Below are 14,581 nucleotides of genomic sequence, written 5' to 3' on the forward strand. Positions count from 1 at the left end.
TGAGTAAAATACCCTTGGGAACCACGTGAAAAAATTGCGATAGGTTATTTTACCTCAGGAAATTTGACCTTACACTATTTCGCCTTAATATATAAATAAATGAGATTCATAGGTCGTTTTTGTTATTTTTGGTTAAAATTGATGTTTCTTTTGATTTTCTAATTTAAATATGTAATGTGTATTACTATAAAACGCATTATATAGTTGTTTCATGTTGTAAAAATGACTTTAAGACAAAAGTACTGGTCACCATAGAAACCTTTTAATTGTGTAACAAATTATAAAATACTTTCTTTATTAGATATAATTTTAATAAAAAAATCCATATAATTTGTAACTTTAACCAATTTTTTAAAGCAGTATGATATAATTAATAATTAATTTATTATTTGGTTGCTTGGGTTCTTTGGAAGAAGTATAAGCTACATCCTTTTCAGAAGTTGCTATTTGCACCTGCAACAATAAAGAATAATTAGTTAATGTTCAATAATCCCTTATAAAGCTTCAAACAGAACTAATGATTTGGTTAACAAATAATTAAAGTATTTGTAATAAGCATATTTCCCATTTCCTCATATAATATAAATAGAAATTGAAGCTATTCATTAGTGGGGATAATCCTTTGGGGCTTCGTTGAGCCCTCGGGCTTTTAGGGAAAAGGAGTTGTTGTGGGTAGCAGACGGGTGCTAGGTAATTTTGCCTTAAACCATTTCGCCTAAGGACATTTTGTCTTAATGCCATTTTCCTATCAGGATATTTCGTCTTAATGTATAAATAAGAGATTTATACGTCTTTTTTGCTATTTTTGGTACGAATTGATGTTCTCTTGGATTTTTTAAATTAAAATATGTAATGTGAATTACTATAAAACGCATTAAAGGGTTGTTTTCTGTTGGAAAAATGATGGAATTATGACCTAAAAATTACAATGCATACACCAACAAAATCTTGTTATGTAATGAATTGGAACCATAGACAAAGAAAGTAATTAAATTAGTATAGTAAGAAAAATATAAATAAATAAACACACCAACGATTCGAAACGAATAATTACATGATGGATTATTCATACTAGAAATGACTCATGGATTGACGAACAAGCATAATATGAGGCAAAGTATAATTCCATCATTATTCCAACAGAAACCAAATATTAAATACATTTGATTATAATAAATATTGCATATTTTGGTTTCAACACAAATAAATAATAACAACGTATAAACTTAATTCATTTATATATTAAGGCGAAATATCATTGAGGGAAAATAGTTTAAGGGGAAATTATGGGGTACAAGGAAAAGGGTGGGAAGCAGTATACTGAATCAAAAATGTACTAACATTAATCCATCCCAATAACGACGCAAACGTTATTTTTTCAACACCACAAATTAGTTAAGCGTATTTGAGATAATATTATATATATAAAAACACCATAAACTCCTATCACCGTGTACATAAACAGCTTAATTTCACATGATAAAACATGATGACGAGTAGTATACGAATCAATAAAACACTGAACTTAATCTTTAAGTTTATTAAAATATTTACATAAATCATTTATCTATACAATATAAACTTTTTTCAGTTTTATACTCTTAATATATATATATATTTTTATAATTATTTATTTGTAACTTAATTTATCAAATCAAAGAATAAAGAAAAGCCCAAAAAGGAGGGAAATGACTAAAAAAAGATAGCTGTTTGCTTGGGTTACTTACTGGTACATATTAATAATATAATTACATTTATATATATATATATCAAACGTAGAATAAAACAGGACGCATTCAGTGTGTGATAAGAAACACAGTGATTATTATAATTTTACTATATAAAAGGAAAGGAAAAAATAATTTTTCAAAAAGATTACAAATTAATCATATAGTAGAACGATGTCAACATAAATTTATCATGAAAAAAAAATAATGGAGAAACAGGTTTTGTTAATGTGCCTCACAATTTAAAAAAAAAGAAATAGGAGGTGGAATCAAAGTGAGAGCTGTCTATTAATTACTAAAAACATTATAACTATAATGCTACACCATATTATGGCCGAAAAAAATAAAATATATGAAATAATGACAACGTTTTTGATTACACACAATCTGATTTAACATTGATAACGATACGTGTATGAAGAAAATTTAGGACAAGAGACAAGCATCTTCATAAAATATTATTATTATTATTTTTTTTTTTTAATAAGAGAGACAATCAATCTACTGCACTTGGAATTCAAGCTGACTCAAAGATCAATGGTTTTTACATGCCACCTTTATATCTTCCCAAGAACGTCTGGCACTGTGGACATTTGTGAGTAACGCAGTTGAGTTGCTCAATACAACAAGGGACACAAGCGCATGGCCAAAGTCTGGAACGAGAAAAAATAAGTTATACATTAATGTCAATATGGAATAGTAAGGATATTTACTCATTCAATCATTGTTCACAACAAATATAATAATACTTCATGTTGTTTATGGATAAAAAAGTAAGAATATGGAATGATTCTGTTTAAACTAATAAATGTATTAGAGCTCCATAAAGCCATTATGACTAGCAATCAATGGTTCTTTTGTTATAGAAAGGAAATTGTTGTCAGAAATTATCAGCTTTCATACGCTGTATAGTTATGGGTTGCGATACGTCAACAAAGATCGACAAAGGAGGAAAAAATGCAAGAGATTACAGATCACTTCCGAGCCAATCGTTATGTAAAGGAGGCCACAGACATTTTGAATAGCTCTGTTGAGCTTGTCCTCATAAAAACCGGCAAGAGCCTCTCCATGAAGACAGGAAGTGGAGGACACAAAAAGATTGTCACTGTATACTTCTTGACCGGCGTGACCTTTGAAATTGAAGCCAATGAGAAGCAGGAGGTGATGAAAGAAGCCCTGGTTGGATGGCTTACTACACGAACCCTTATTGACCCATAAGGTCATTACAATTCAAGCTTGATAGAAGGAAAAACTTAGCACTTTCCGGGCTCCTCATCATTGGGCTACGTAGAGATCAAGGCCTGCAAAGTCCCCCACCGAAATGTTGATCCCCTGAAGGTCTCTGTTGATAAGGAGTTGGCTCATAAGTCAAACGTCTACGTCATAAAGGTGTATAAGGCCTTTATACCCAGAGTGGAGGACATGGTGACATTTAGAGAAATGATTGTTGATATTATAAGGTACAATTAGAATAAGCAAATACTCCGGATATTATTTACATGTTACTCAAGATGAAGTTGATGTAAGTTTTACTATCAAAGATTTGTTAACTCACACATGTAGGAATATTCTAGAATCTTTCTACATTTAGTTGAGACTAATTGAGTAAATACCCTAGAATTTTGAAAGCCATGTTTTGATCATGAACAATTACTGAATGATCAATGACTGGGTAGAAAAGAAGAGAAATAATAAATAATTACCCAACAATGCAAAGGACACCAGCAATGACCCATGCCATAGGTCCAGGCTCTGAGGAAGTCTCCGTTTGCACATGACTCTGACACTGCGGACACGTCATTCTTACACTCCGTGGTCCAAAGTTAGGTGCATTCACATACTGAACCACGATTTGTTGTTGCTGTCCTGGAGGTTGAGGAGCTCCTTGGGTCTGATATTGGGGAGGAGGAACGGGCGCTGGGGCTCCTGTAAAGCCTCCACCCCCCGAGGGTGCCTTGTATTCATATTGTCCTGGAGGAGGTGGACCGTCTCGAAAGGATTGTTCGTAGCTGGGTGGTGCTTCCATGGCTTGAGGCTGGGGAGAGTTCTCCATTGGAGGTGCTGAGCTTTTCTCCATTCTTCTTTGTTTAATACTTCGTTTCTGTACTCTCTGTCTAAGGTAATTACTAATTCCCTCTGAGTCAGTCTCGCGATCGACTTTGTTATTTTAATTTAATGCAGTACCGCCAGTACGTATATAATATTCTAGTTAGGTGTTACTGTTAATTGAAGTAGGATTTAGCCATACACAGTATAAGAAGTAGGTCTCCCTCTCTCTCTCCCTCTCTTTATTACTATAGCAGAGAGAGATGATGAGACAATACAACGCGCGTGCCCTTCTTTTTCAATCTCTTGCTTCTAACTCGCACTCTGCTCAGCTCCCTCTATCTTCTTCTCCCCTTTTTTGGTAATTTAATTCAAGGGAACCACCTTGACTCAGCTTTAAATAGCTAGATTCTACCTGTTAATAACAACGTATAATATATAAATTAAAGGGAACGCTGAAAAATGTAGAGAATGATATCTTTTTATGACGTACGCTTATTTTGACGGGAGTGCAATAGAATATTATCTTATTCATAAAGTAAAGAATAGAAATTGAAGCTTGAACAGATCATATCCTACCCATTTCAAAAAATTATTACTTTAGTATTTAACAATTATTATTTCATTGACATGGAATTTGTATTATATATTATTAATTTACTCAATTTTATAGTATAAATATATACACGGAAGATAATTTTATTTGTATGGAGTGTACACTTCAAAAACGAAAAAATGAAGAGTTTTGAATCAATTTGATTAAAAGCAGTACTGAGCAAGGTGATTATTACGGAATGACACTTTTTGAAACCATTTCAATTTGATAGGAAATTGATTTACTCTTATATATTTCCAGAAATTGGTTTGAATACATATTTTGTAATAAATATTCTACATAATATATGTGTCTCATTATAAAATTGGATTAAATAAAAAGTGGATAAATTTTATTCTATGGCTTTGAATGGTAATTATTTAATGCGTAAGCTTACTTTAAACATAAATGGAATTATTTTTTGTAATGGTTAAGATATGAGCTACTTAAAGCTTCAATTGACTGCATTCAATTAATTAATATGAGAATATTCGTTTGCACTCCCGTCATGTACAAAAAAAAGAGTGTGTTCCAATCTCCCCAAATATGTCACATGCCTGAAATTCCCAAACAATTCATTCTTTAATTTCATTCCCTTATGCAACACAATCATAACCAGACCGGATAAGAAAATATAAAATATTTCAGTGAAATGACGTCATAGTCTTCATGGTGAATTACGCATCATCGGTATACATTATTTAAAAAACTACATTCTGATGAAATAGGAAACTTCTTCTATCGGATGTTCGATGCAAAAGCAGAAGCTTATTTGTTATTTTTATACATTACTCATCATTAGTGTTGGATCAGTCCTAGAACTGATTGGCCCATTAGTTTTTTTTAGTCGGTACGATCTTTTTATCTTTCAAGGGTCCTAAAGACCGATACCTCGGTCTTTCAGTCCTGGTGTCCCAGCTAGCTTTTTAATTTCTTCACTCCTATCTAGGATTGAAGAATATAACTTGAGTCACTCAAATGACGTAGTTAGTAATAACTACGTTATTTCAGCTGTAGTTTTTATAAAAGACCGATAAGGACCGGTCCTTGGACTGACAATTTTTAATTGGTACGGACTGATAGTACTCCAGTCTTTTAAGTTTTTTAGACCAATCCAACACTACTCATCATTAGTTATGGGTATCCGGTGTATTTCATAGGTTCCCCGTTTTTTTTGTTTGTTTTTTTCGTTGTTTTGTTTTTTAAATTTGACCAATGTTCTTTTTTCAACGCGGTTGTCATTATTATTTAACTACATAATAGTTAGCTTCCATTTCTACTCCGTTCAATTATATTCAAACCCCGATTGAACATTCGTGTATGCGCATTGTTATGTATTCGGGACTTCTTTCCTACCTTCTTATCTTTTAGTTATTGTTATTATTTAATATATGTCCAAAGCACTACCCTCATTATTCTTCTTATAAATAGCCGTGCATTGTATATGTTTGTTAGAGTTGTCATGATTATGTATTAATAAGAATATATACGTGTTCCTATTAAATTACATCGTTGCCTTATTCCTCCAACTCTCTTCTCTCCTCATTTCTCTCGGTGTTACTGGATTTCTTTATTTAATACTTTGTGTCTCTTCAACCTCGTCAAGACACAACACTCATAAAAGACAAAGATTATGCTTGGGGATTTGTAGCAAAGTTCTAAGTGTTTGTACTTGATGGACTCAGAGTAGAATTGAGGAACGACATCAGAGTATTTTCTGTCATGTCCTTGTGTATCTCTTTTCCCCTCTCCTCTCTCGTCACAGCTGCTTGTAACTGATTTAATGAAACGTTATGCCAGCTAAGCTGCTCTCCTACAAATCAATCTTCAAATTGAGAGCTGTCCAATGTCCATTTTGATTTTCGGCTTCTTTTTTTAACATGCACGAAATACACATGACTTTCATCACTACTTATCATACGTAAGCAGTGATGCTAATTTTTTGTATTGTATGCATGCTATAAAAAGAAACTGAAAATCAACAAAGTCAATATGAAGAATGTGTTTTTTTTAATGTTCCTTGACTTGGTTTAGATGGAGTTGCACTGATTAAGTATAAGTAAACATTATAGCATTGCATTGACTCTATCTGACCTAAGAATCTTTTCGTGAAATCCATACACAGAAAGTATATTTACTTCTCTAGGAATCGCCGGGGCGAGAACGTACATTGAATTCAAGAGAATAACTTCTCCCGAGCGCGTTGTCCATGAAATAATGTTTTGGAGGAGAGCAGCTACAAGTAGCTGTGACAAGCGAGGAAGAGAGAAGGAAATAAACAGGAATATTAGCAAAATTACTCCGGCATCCATCTTGAATTCTACTCTACATCCAAGAAGGACTTACCATTATAACTATGCTACAAATCCTCAGGGTTTCTCTCCGTCTTTTATGAGCACACGCAAATGTTCAGTTCGGTTTCATATTTATCAATGATCACATATATGAAGTAGAAAAGGAAGTTCACTCCTCAGGAATTAAATAATAATGATAGCAGCTTAGGAAAAGAAAACTCACTCTTCAGTTTGCAAACTCCTATAAAAACAAAAGAGCTAAAAAATACAAGTGATTATCATCATTGATCATAAGACTTCATTCACAAATTTAATACTAATCAGGGAAGCTTTTTACGGTAAAATTTGATCAAATGACCTATATTTAGAATTCAGCTTATCCCCCCCCCTCCATTTCCTGCGAACAATTGTGTGTTCCTCTCGGAAATTCGAAAGAGAAAGCCATTTTTTACATAACGCATAGTATATTATTTATTATAATAAGTATGATACGGATGACTCATGGACTCTATATACAATATGCTATGTTACTTTATGACTGAATAAGTCATATATCTATACATACATAAAAATAAATAATATCCTCGTTTTTCTGGTAATAAACTATTCTAAATAAATAAGAGTCTCAATTTTCACTAGGTCATGACTAGGGATGTAAATCCTAAGCATTTTGAGCATTTAAAAAAAAAAAAAATTGGTAACCCAGACAACTGGAAGAATGTTCAAATAGAGAGCAGCTTAGTTGCCATGGCGTTTCATGTGATTAGTTTCAAGAGTAAGTAAATGGAACACAAGCTCCATTTTGTATGTAGGAATTACTCCAAATAAATCCTCCATTCTACAGCGATTTCAACAAGGACTTTCACTTAGTTATAACTATAGATCAAAATAATGTTATCCACCAGTATGTTAAAAAAAAAAAAATGAGAAGAGGCCTTAGCTGTCATGACGTTATATTGAATCAGCTGCGAGCAGTTATGGGATTAAAGAAATAAAAACAACCCCCACTTCATATCAAGCAATGATATAGCGAGGCTTTACTCAGACGTCGTTTTTCAATTCCACACTGAGTCCTACATAAACTTTCACTTATAACTCCCTAACAAATCCTCAGTGTTACTTTTCGTCTTGTATGCACTATACTCATATATTTTCTCTTCAAGAATATAAGAATAGTGACAACAGCTACTGAATTTTTTTTTTTAAACCATATATTCAGGTAGCAACTACAAAAAGCCCTCCTCCATCGTCGTATTATTTTCATCTATGCTTATAACTACCCAACAGTTCCATAGTGTTACTCTCCGTCACACACTTTTGTGATAACAGTTTATACTAAAACGTTATCTCCTGAAGGAATAATTATATCAGCCTTGGAAAATAAAATAAAAACACGGTTCAGGTTGCCAATAACAGCAGCAAAACTTGCACCCTACAAAGGCTTATGATGTACGGCTCTAAGCATGAATAATTATAATTGCCCTAATTTAAGATTTCTCAAGCTGTATGCAGAAACAGTTTTAGCGTGAGTGGGGAATGAATGACAGCTAGAACGTATAATTCGTACACACCTCCTTTGACGTAGTTAATAAAATACGTCATTTCAGTTGTTGTAGTTACCATCAAAGATCGATCAGGAACAGTCCTAGGGCCGACAAATTTTATTTGGACTTCAGTCTTTTTCTACCAATCCAAAACTAATGGCCAGTTATACTATTTATAAATATACTTACCTACGCAAGATCCGAAGCCTCCTATGCTCTCCCTTAAACTGGCACTGTCTATACTCCATGGTTCAATAATGCAGCAAAGAGATAATCTAGGTTCACCAAAAAGTTTATGTTATCTACAAGTAAACATGACTACACATTTTATTCAATCGCAAAAAAGCAATGGACTATCTTATTAATACACCATGGCCTAAAAAAGTTTGAGAAGCATTGCTCTAATCCAGTTATTCTCAAAAATTATAGTGTGTACGACCTGAGAATAACAAGATCTCGAAATACCACCATTATGGATTGAGGCTTTCCTCCACACACCACTAATCCAATAAAATAATTTCCTTTGAATATAAATCTGGTTCAATTTATTTATTGAATTACCTTTGGCCCACACAATTCAATTGAGGGTCTAATCTGGCTCTCAAATAACCTTACCAATGGGAGAAAGAAGAAACCTTTATCCAACTTTGCAATAAGCAAACATGTAAATCCGGTGTTTTTTTAGCTGGGCCCGTTAATTTGTAATTGGTAGTATAAAGAATGATTTTTTTTTCCTTATCAGTTGTCATTATTATATAATTCCTAAATAGTGAACAACCTTTCCTAAATAGATTCAATTATATTCAAAACCTGTTTGAATCTTCGTATGTGCTCATAAAAGACGGAGCTTACCCATATCTGTAATTCGTAGGATTATTTTTTTTGTGTGGAGTGGAGGGGGGGGGGGGGGATTTATATTTTTAAAAAGATTCAAAAATGTATTTCAATACACAAAAATTATATTTTTGAAAAAAAAAAAAAAATTTCTCAATGCAATATTAAATTTTTGTGAAAAAAAAAATTAAAAATCCATAGCTATTCACAGAAATTTAAATTTTTGGAAAAAAAATTTCAAAAAAGTAAATTTCAAACATTAAATTTTTTGGAATAAAATTTAAGAAATCCATAGCTATTCATATAAATTAAATTTAAAAAAAAAACTTGGAAAAATTAAATTTCAAATGTTAAACTTTTTGAAAAAAAAGTACAAATATTAAATTTTCTAGTATAAAGCAAAAATTCCTTAATTGGGGGAGGGAGCTACAGCCCCTCCAGCCCTCCCCTTTGCACGCCCCAGGTAACAAATCCTCAGGGTAATGCTCCATCTTTAATGAGCGCATACGAATGTTTAATCAAGTCTTGAAAATAATTAAATCTATTTAGGAAAGGAAGTTCCCTACACAGGAATTAAAAATAATGACTACTGCTAAGGAAAATAAAATTATTTCTTTAGATTACTAGTTCAAAAAAAACAAAAAAACAGCCTAGCTAAAAAGTACACACGATTTACATCACTAGTCATAACAAATGCATTATTTATTTATTCATCTTACTGGGAGTACTCTATTTATTAAGAATTCCCTGACTACAAAAATTAAACAAAAACAATTTTTCCATTCCCTCCTTTTCGTGATTGCATCATATAAAATATCATAGCAAATATGAACATTCCTATGAATTTTCTAGGATACGTACATTGGATATTTTGCTCGATATATCGGTTTTCCGATTTTGAATCCGATATATCTGTCATCGTTTGTCTGAATATCAACTTGTTTTTTATTTAAAAAATAATAATGTATATATAGAATACCACGAAATATAAACTAACTATGTACTTGGTATATATACAGAGATATTTGATTGACTTAGATTCGAAGGGAAATAGCTATACAATACTGTTTTGTCCCATCAGAAAAAAAAGACAGCAAGCGCTTTACGGAGTATGTCAAATAGATCAGTTAGTTATGGAATTGAAATGTAAGTTTGATTAAAAAAACACATTTACAAACTACAAAGGAAAGGCATCCCTGCACTAGGCACGGCTTTATCTTGCTAACACAAAAATACCCTATGTAGGCTATTCCCTCTCATTGAACCGTCAAGTATCTCATAATGTATTCCTTTTGATAAATAAACAAGTTATTCTATAATTATGCTCCGTTTCCAAAAGAACAAGAATACAAGTTCTTGTTGATCCCTCGTCGTTTATATAATACATATATTGGCCATTTTATTATTTCTATGAAGAAATTTTGGCTATTTCTTCATAGAAATTATATAATAATTTATCATAACTACTCTTTTAATCAAATATTACTGAGTAATATTACAATATAGGATCAAATAAAATACTATGTAGATTTGAATAATATGTAGTTTATTTTAAAAATTGTGAAAAAATTATGACAGTGATAGTCTGGTACTAAATAGCGGTTGGTACGACTAACTTATTTTCCTGACTACTATATGATTTCGGGCTTTCCCCCCCCCCTGTTTAGAGGAAAGGTTGCGTGATAAAATAAAGAGAACGACTGATTGTGATTGATCATATATTTATTACATTGTTACTCAAGAAAACTGCTTCATTTTTACTATAGTGCCTTTGATGTGGGATTAAATCAATCGATCATCAAAACAGGCTGTTTTTTCAAATGCTGAAGAAAGGTTTTTCATTTTTCTACAAACATGGATAATGTGTATTGTGGAACTACTAGGCAAGTGTAAGTTTTATTTTTACTCTCGGGCTTTCTGTATATATATAAAGGCATGTTACAATTAGGGATGTGAAAATTATCAAAATTCTCGTGAATATACTTTTTTTAAAGATATCCTAATAACCAATGATGTAAATCGTGTGTATTTTGTAGGGTGATCTGTTTTTGTTTTTTTGGAATTGGTATTCTGAAGAATGATTTTTTTTTTCTTTAGCAGTTGTCATTATTATTTAATTCCAGACTAGTGAACATCCTTTCTTAAATAGATTCAATTATATTCTAACCCTGGCAGCATATTCGTGAGTGTTCATAAAAGACGAAGCGTAACCCTGAGGATTTGTTGCGGTTATAATTGTATGTCCTTGTTGGACTCAGAGTAGAATTGAGGAACGACATGGGGTGAAATATAACATTTTCTATTACTTTTTTTGCAATGTTTTGAGCATAAGAAAAAATACTCTCTTTTTTTTTAATTAACACAATATTAGAATGTATACATAACATGAATGATAAATAAAATTTAAGTTTGAAATGCATTTATTACTAATTAAGAATGATGGAAAAAGAATTTCATTTGATAAAACACACTTTTTATTAATATTGTACTAATAAATAATTAACTTACAATTTCCTAGACATAATTCTATAAAGGTTATTGAACCTGAAAAAAATGAAACAAAGGTGACACAGGTAAACTCCGGTATTTCCAATACGAAAATGCATGAATACTTATCTTTAAACACATACTAACCCGATAATTCTTGCAAGTCATCTTTTTTTTTATAATAGAGGCTATTTTCTGAAGTTTTGCACCTGGTCAACGTTATGAGAGAGAGGGCAATCAAAGACCTCATACGACCTTCTGACAGAGGGCATGAAAGCCAGGATGCTCGAGATGTGCAAGAAAACCCTCACAGTTGATCAATTGCACAACAAAAACAAAAGAAGAGGTCGAAGGGATTTACCACACGAAATATCCGGCCCAAACAATGGTCCTCGGTGTTATTGCCTCTGATGGAAAGAAGATGTATCCTTTCTTATTCAAGGCTGGACAGAGGCCTACTATAAGGTGCTTAGGTACACTGTCTTGTTAGGACTGAAGACCAACTACCCTAAGGGTAACTACATGTGGACTCAGGACGGAACCCCTCTCACATGTCCGCCAAATTTCTGCGCAGATAAAATGGCTTGATTCTGGTCCAAAGAGATAAGGCCCTTTCCTCACCAGATTTGAACCCATTGACTTTTCTATAAGGGCACATTGGAGAGGGAAACCAACAGGACCTCACACCCAAATGTGGACTCACTGAAATCCTCCATAGTGGCAGCATGGGACATCTTTTCAGAGAAAATTGATATCAACTCTTGCATGGCCTTCAGGGAACGTATAAAGGCTGTGATTGATAATGAAGGTGGCCATATTAAGTGAAAAAAGTTTTGCAAAAACTTTGTCAATATATTTTGTATTTTTGAAACCCTTTAAATTTTAAACTTCAACAAGATATAATTTATTAATTAAGAGTATAATTTCAACAAAATTAATACAATAAATAGATGTATGTCTGAACTCTCTTAATCAATAATGTAGCCTCCTTTAACGGCGATGATGGCTTCCTGGCGCTGGTGGAAGTCCTGGCACTCGCTTCCAAAGTAGTCCTCAAGTATTGTGTCTCAGTGCTGACTGATAGTGGCTTTGAGGGCCTCGGTGTTTGAAGAACTGCCACTGAAGGCCTTCCCTTCTACATGCTCCTAAAATTTGTAGTCCAGGGGGTTAGCATCAGGGCTGAAGGGGCCAAAGAGTTCAAAAGAACTCAAATAAACTCATTCAAAAGAGCCTTGCAACGGTGGAGATGTGTTTCTTTCATTGTTGGCGTCAAAAGTACTGTGTTGTTCTACTTCTCTGGACCATAGTTCCATAATTACGAAGATGGCATGACAAAAATATAGAATCCTCGTTGTAACTCTATATATTTTACATAAATTATCAGCAATCAAATAATATTTCTCAATTCATTTACCCTTTAAAAGCTATTATATAAATATTAAATAATTTTGAAATACCATATTGTTAATTAATGTTATATTTATTTTTATCTTAAACAAATTATAATTTCTTCAATGGAAAAATAACTAATATTTGACTTGCAAGTACAATAAAAAGTGGCTTTGAATAAACACAATTGATTTTTTTTTTAAATATATGTATTAGTGGCATTATATGATAATATTTTTTGTATTTTAACATGCGTAAAGGAAGATTACAAACTATTAAATTAACATAAGGTCTATTTTTAACTAGTACAGTAAACAATTACATTTATGTTTATAAGAAACCTGAGTAAATATTTGACATGAATAAAAATTTCAATAACGTTTTTATAATTTTGTTTGTCTCAACAATGACAATGGAAATTATTTATGGTGCACTTCATAATATTGAATCTGATTCTTGGCAATAACAATTTTGCAATTAGGAAGAACTAAATTATTAATGATATCAACGCAAATTATGTAACAAAAACGTATCGATTACTTCGATAGATAAACTGAAAACAGCAGTTTCTTGTGCATAAGATCAACTCTCTCTATACCTTTGTTCAGAGCATTACCATTTTACATAAATTACTAGATATATAGATGAACGGAAATTTTATAAGTGAACGAAATCTCAGAAGCTCCCCTTTTTCTAAAAAATAATAACGAAGGAAAAATATGTTAACTCTTCAGTAGTCCTTCATAAATACATTGAATGATGACATAAATAAATAGTTGTATTTGAATTTGAACTTTATCATACCATAACTATCAAACACAAAACAAGAAATTTGAACAATATATTTCCTTTATTTAAATTGTATTATGAAATTATAAAAAATAATAATCACTATATTATTCACTAATTGCCTAATTTGGTTAGGTTTTCCGGTTTAAAATCAAACAATTAGAGACTATTTAGAACACACTATGTAAATAGTAGGTTTATAATTTAATTAATATAATATTAACGTTTTTAAAATTACAATACGCTTCGTTTAATTGGACTTTATCCCGTTGTTCCGATCGATTATAATAGGTATCGATATTTCTCAGTAGTTGGATTCTCAATTGACATCTAACTTTCTTGAATTATTGGTGAAGCAAAGTCATCGTAGTAAGTTTCTTAATAACTATATGAAGTCCGAGCAAGCAATTAAATTGACAAGTCACAGTGTCCATTATTTTAGATGAAGATGTCAGCAACACTAAATCTGAAATGTAATAATCATCTTAATACAATACTCCAATTTAAGGAGCTCACAAATACCATAATCTAATAACCTTCAGCAATGGATTGTTCGTTTTTCATTAAGCTTTAATTCTATTAATACTATTTCAAAAAGTTGAAATGACAAATTTATATTATTAGGAGATTACCAATCAAGACGTTCCAACTCAAACAATATATTGATATGAGGCTTATGGTGAGTAAATGATGGGCTCAACAGTAAAGGAAACGACCACCAAAGGAGTTACCATATGAACGTTGCATTTAAAAAAGTTTTGGAGTAATGGCCAAAGAATGAAAGTAAGGTTTGGAATGAATAGGATAAGGAAAATGACTTAGGAAGAGTCATTGACAGGCTTATTTCATATGTGGCGAGAGAAACTATCCCGCCGG

General features: G+C 32.1%; 1 protein-coding gene and 1 long non-coding RNA gene across 2 annotated transcripts; one reads left to right on the forward strand and one right to left on the reverse strand.

Moving 5' to 3' along the window:
- Nucleotides 1-278: 278 nt before the first annotated feature.
- On the reverse strand, nt 279-4,011 carry LOC121125973 (lipopolysaccharide-induced tumor necrosis factor-alpha factor homolog). Its single transcript, XM_040721246.1, has 3 exons — nt 3,431-4,011; nt 2,283-2,380; nt 279-453 (listed from the first exon to the last, which is right to left on the reverse strand). Exons 1-3 carry the CDS (start codon nt 3,802-3,804, stop codon nt 434-436), a joined length of 492 nt encoding a protein of 163 aa, XP_040577180.1. The 5' UTR covers nt 3,805-4,011; the 3' UTR covers nt 279-433.
- A 6,307-nt stretch (nt 4,012-10,318) lies between these two features.
- On the forward strand, nt 10,319-13,004 carry LOC121126294 (uncharacterized). Its single transcript, XR_005866884.2, has 2 exons — nt 10,319-11,013; nt 11,077-13,004. It is a non-coding gene; the product is annotated as an uncharacterized lncRNA (long non-coding RNA).
- The last annotated feature ends 1,577 nt before the right edge of the window (nt 13,005-14,581 follow it).

Source organism: Lepeophtheirus salmonis, chromosome 11, assembly GCF_016086655.4.
Source record: "Lepeophtheirus salmonis chromosome 11, UVic_Lsal_1.4, whole genome shotgun sequence".
NCBI classification, from domain to species: domain Eukaryota; kingdom Metazoa; phylum Arthropoda; class Copepoda; order Siphonostomatoida; family Caligidae; genus Lepeophtheirus; species Lepeophtheirus salmonis.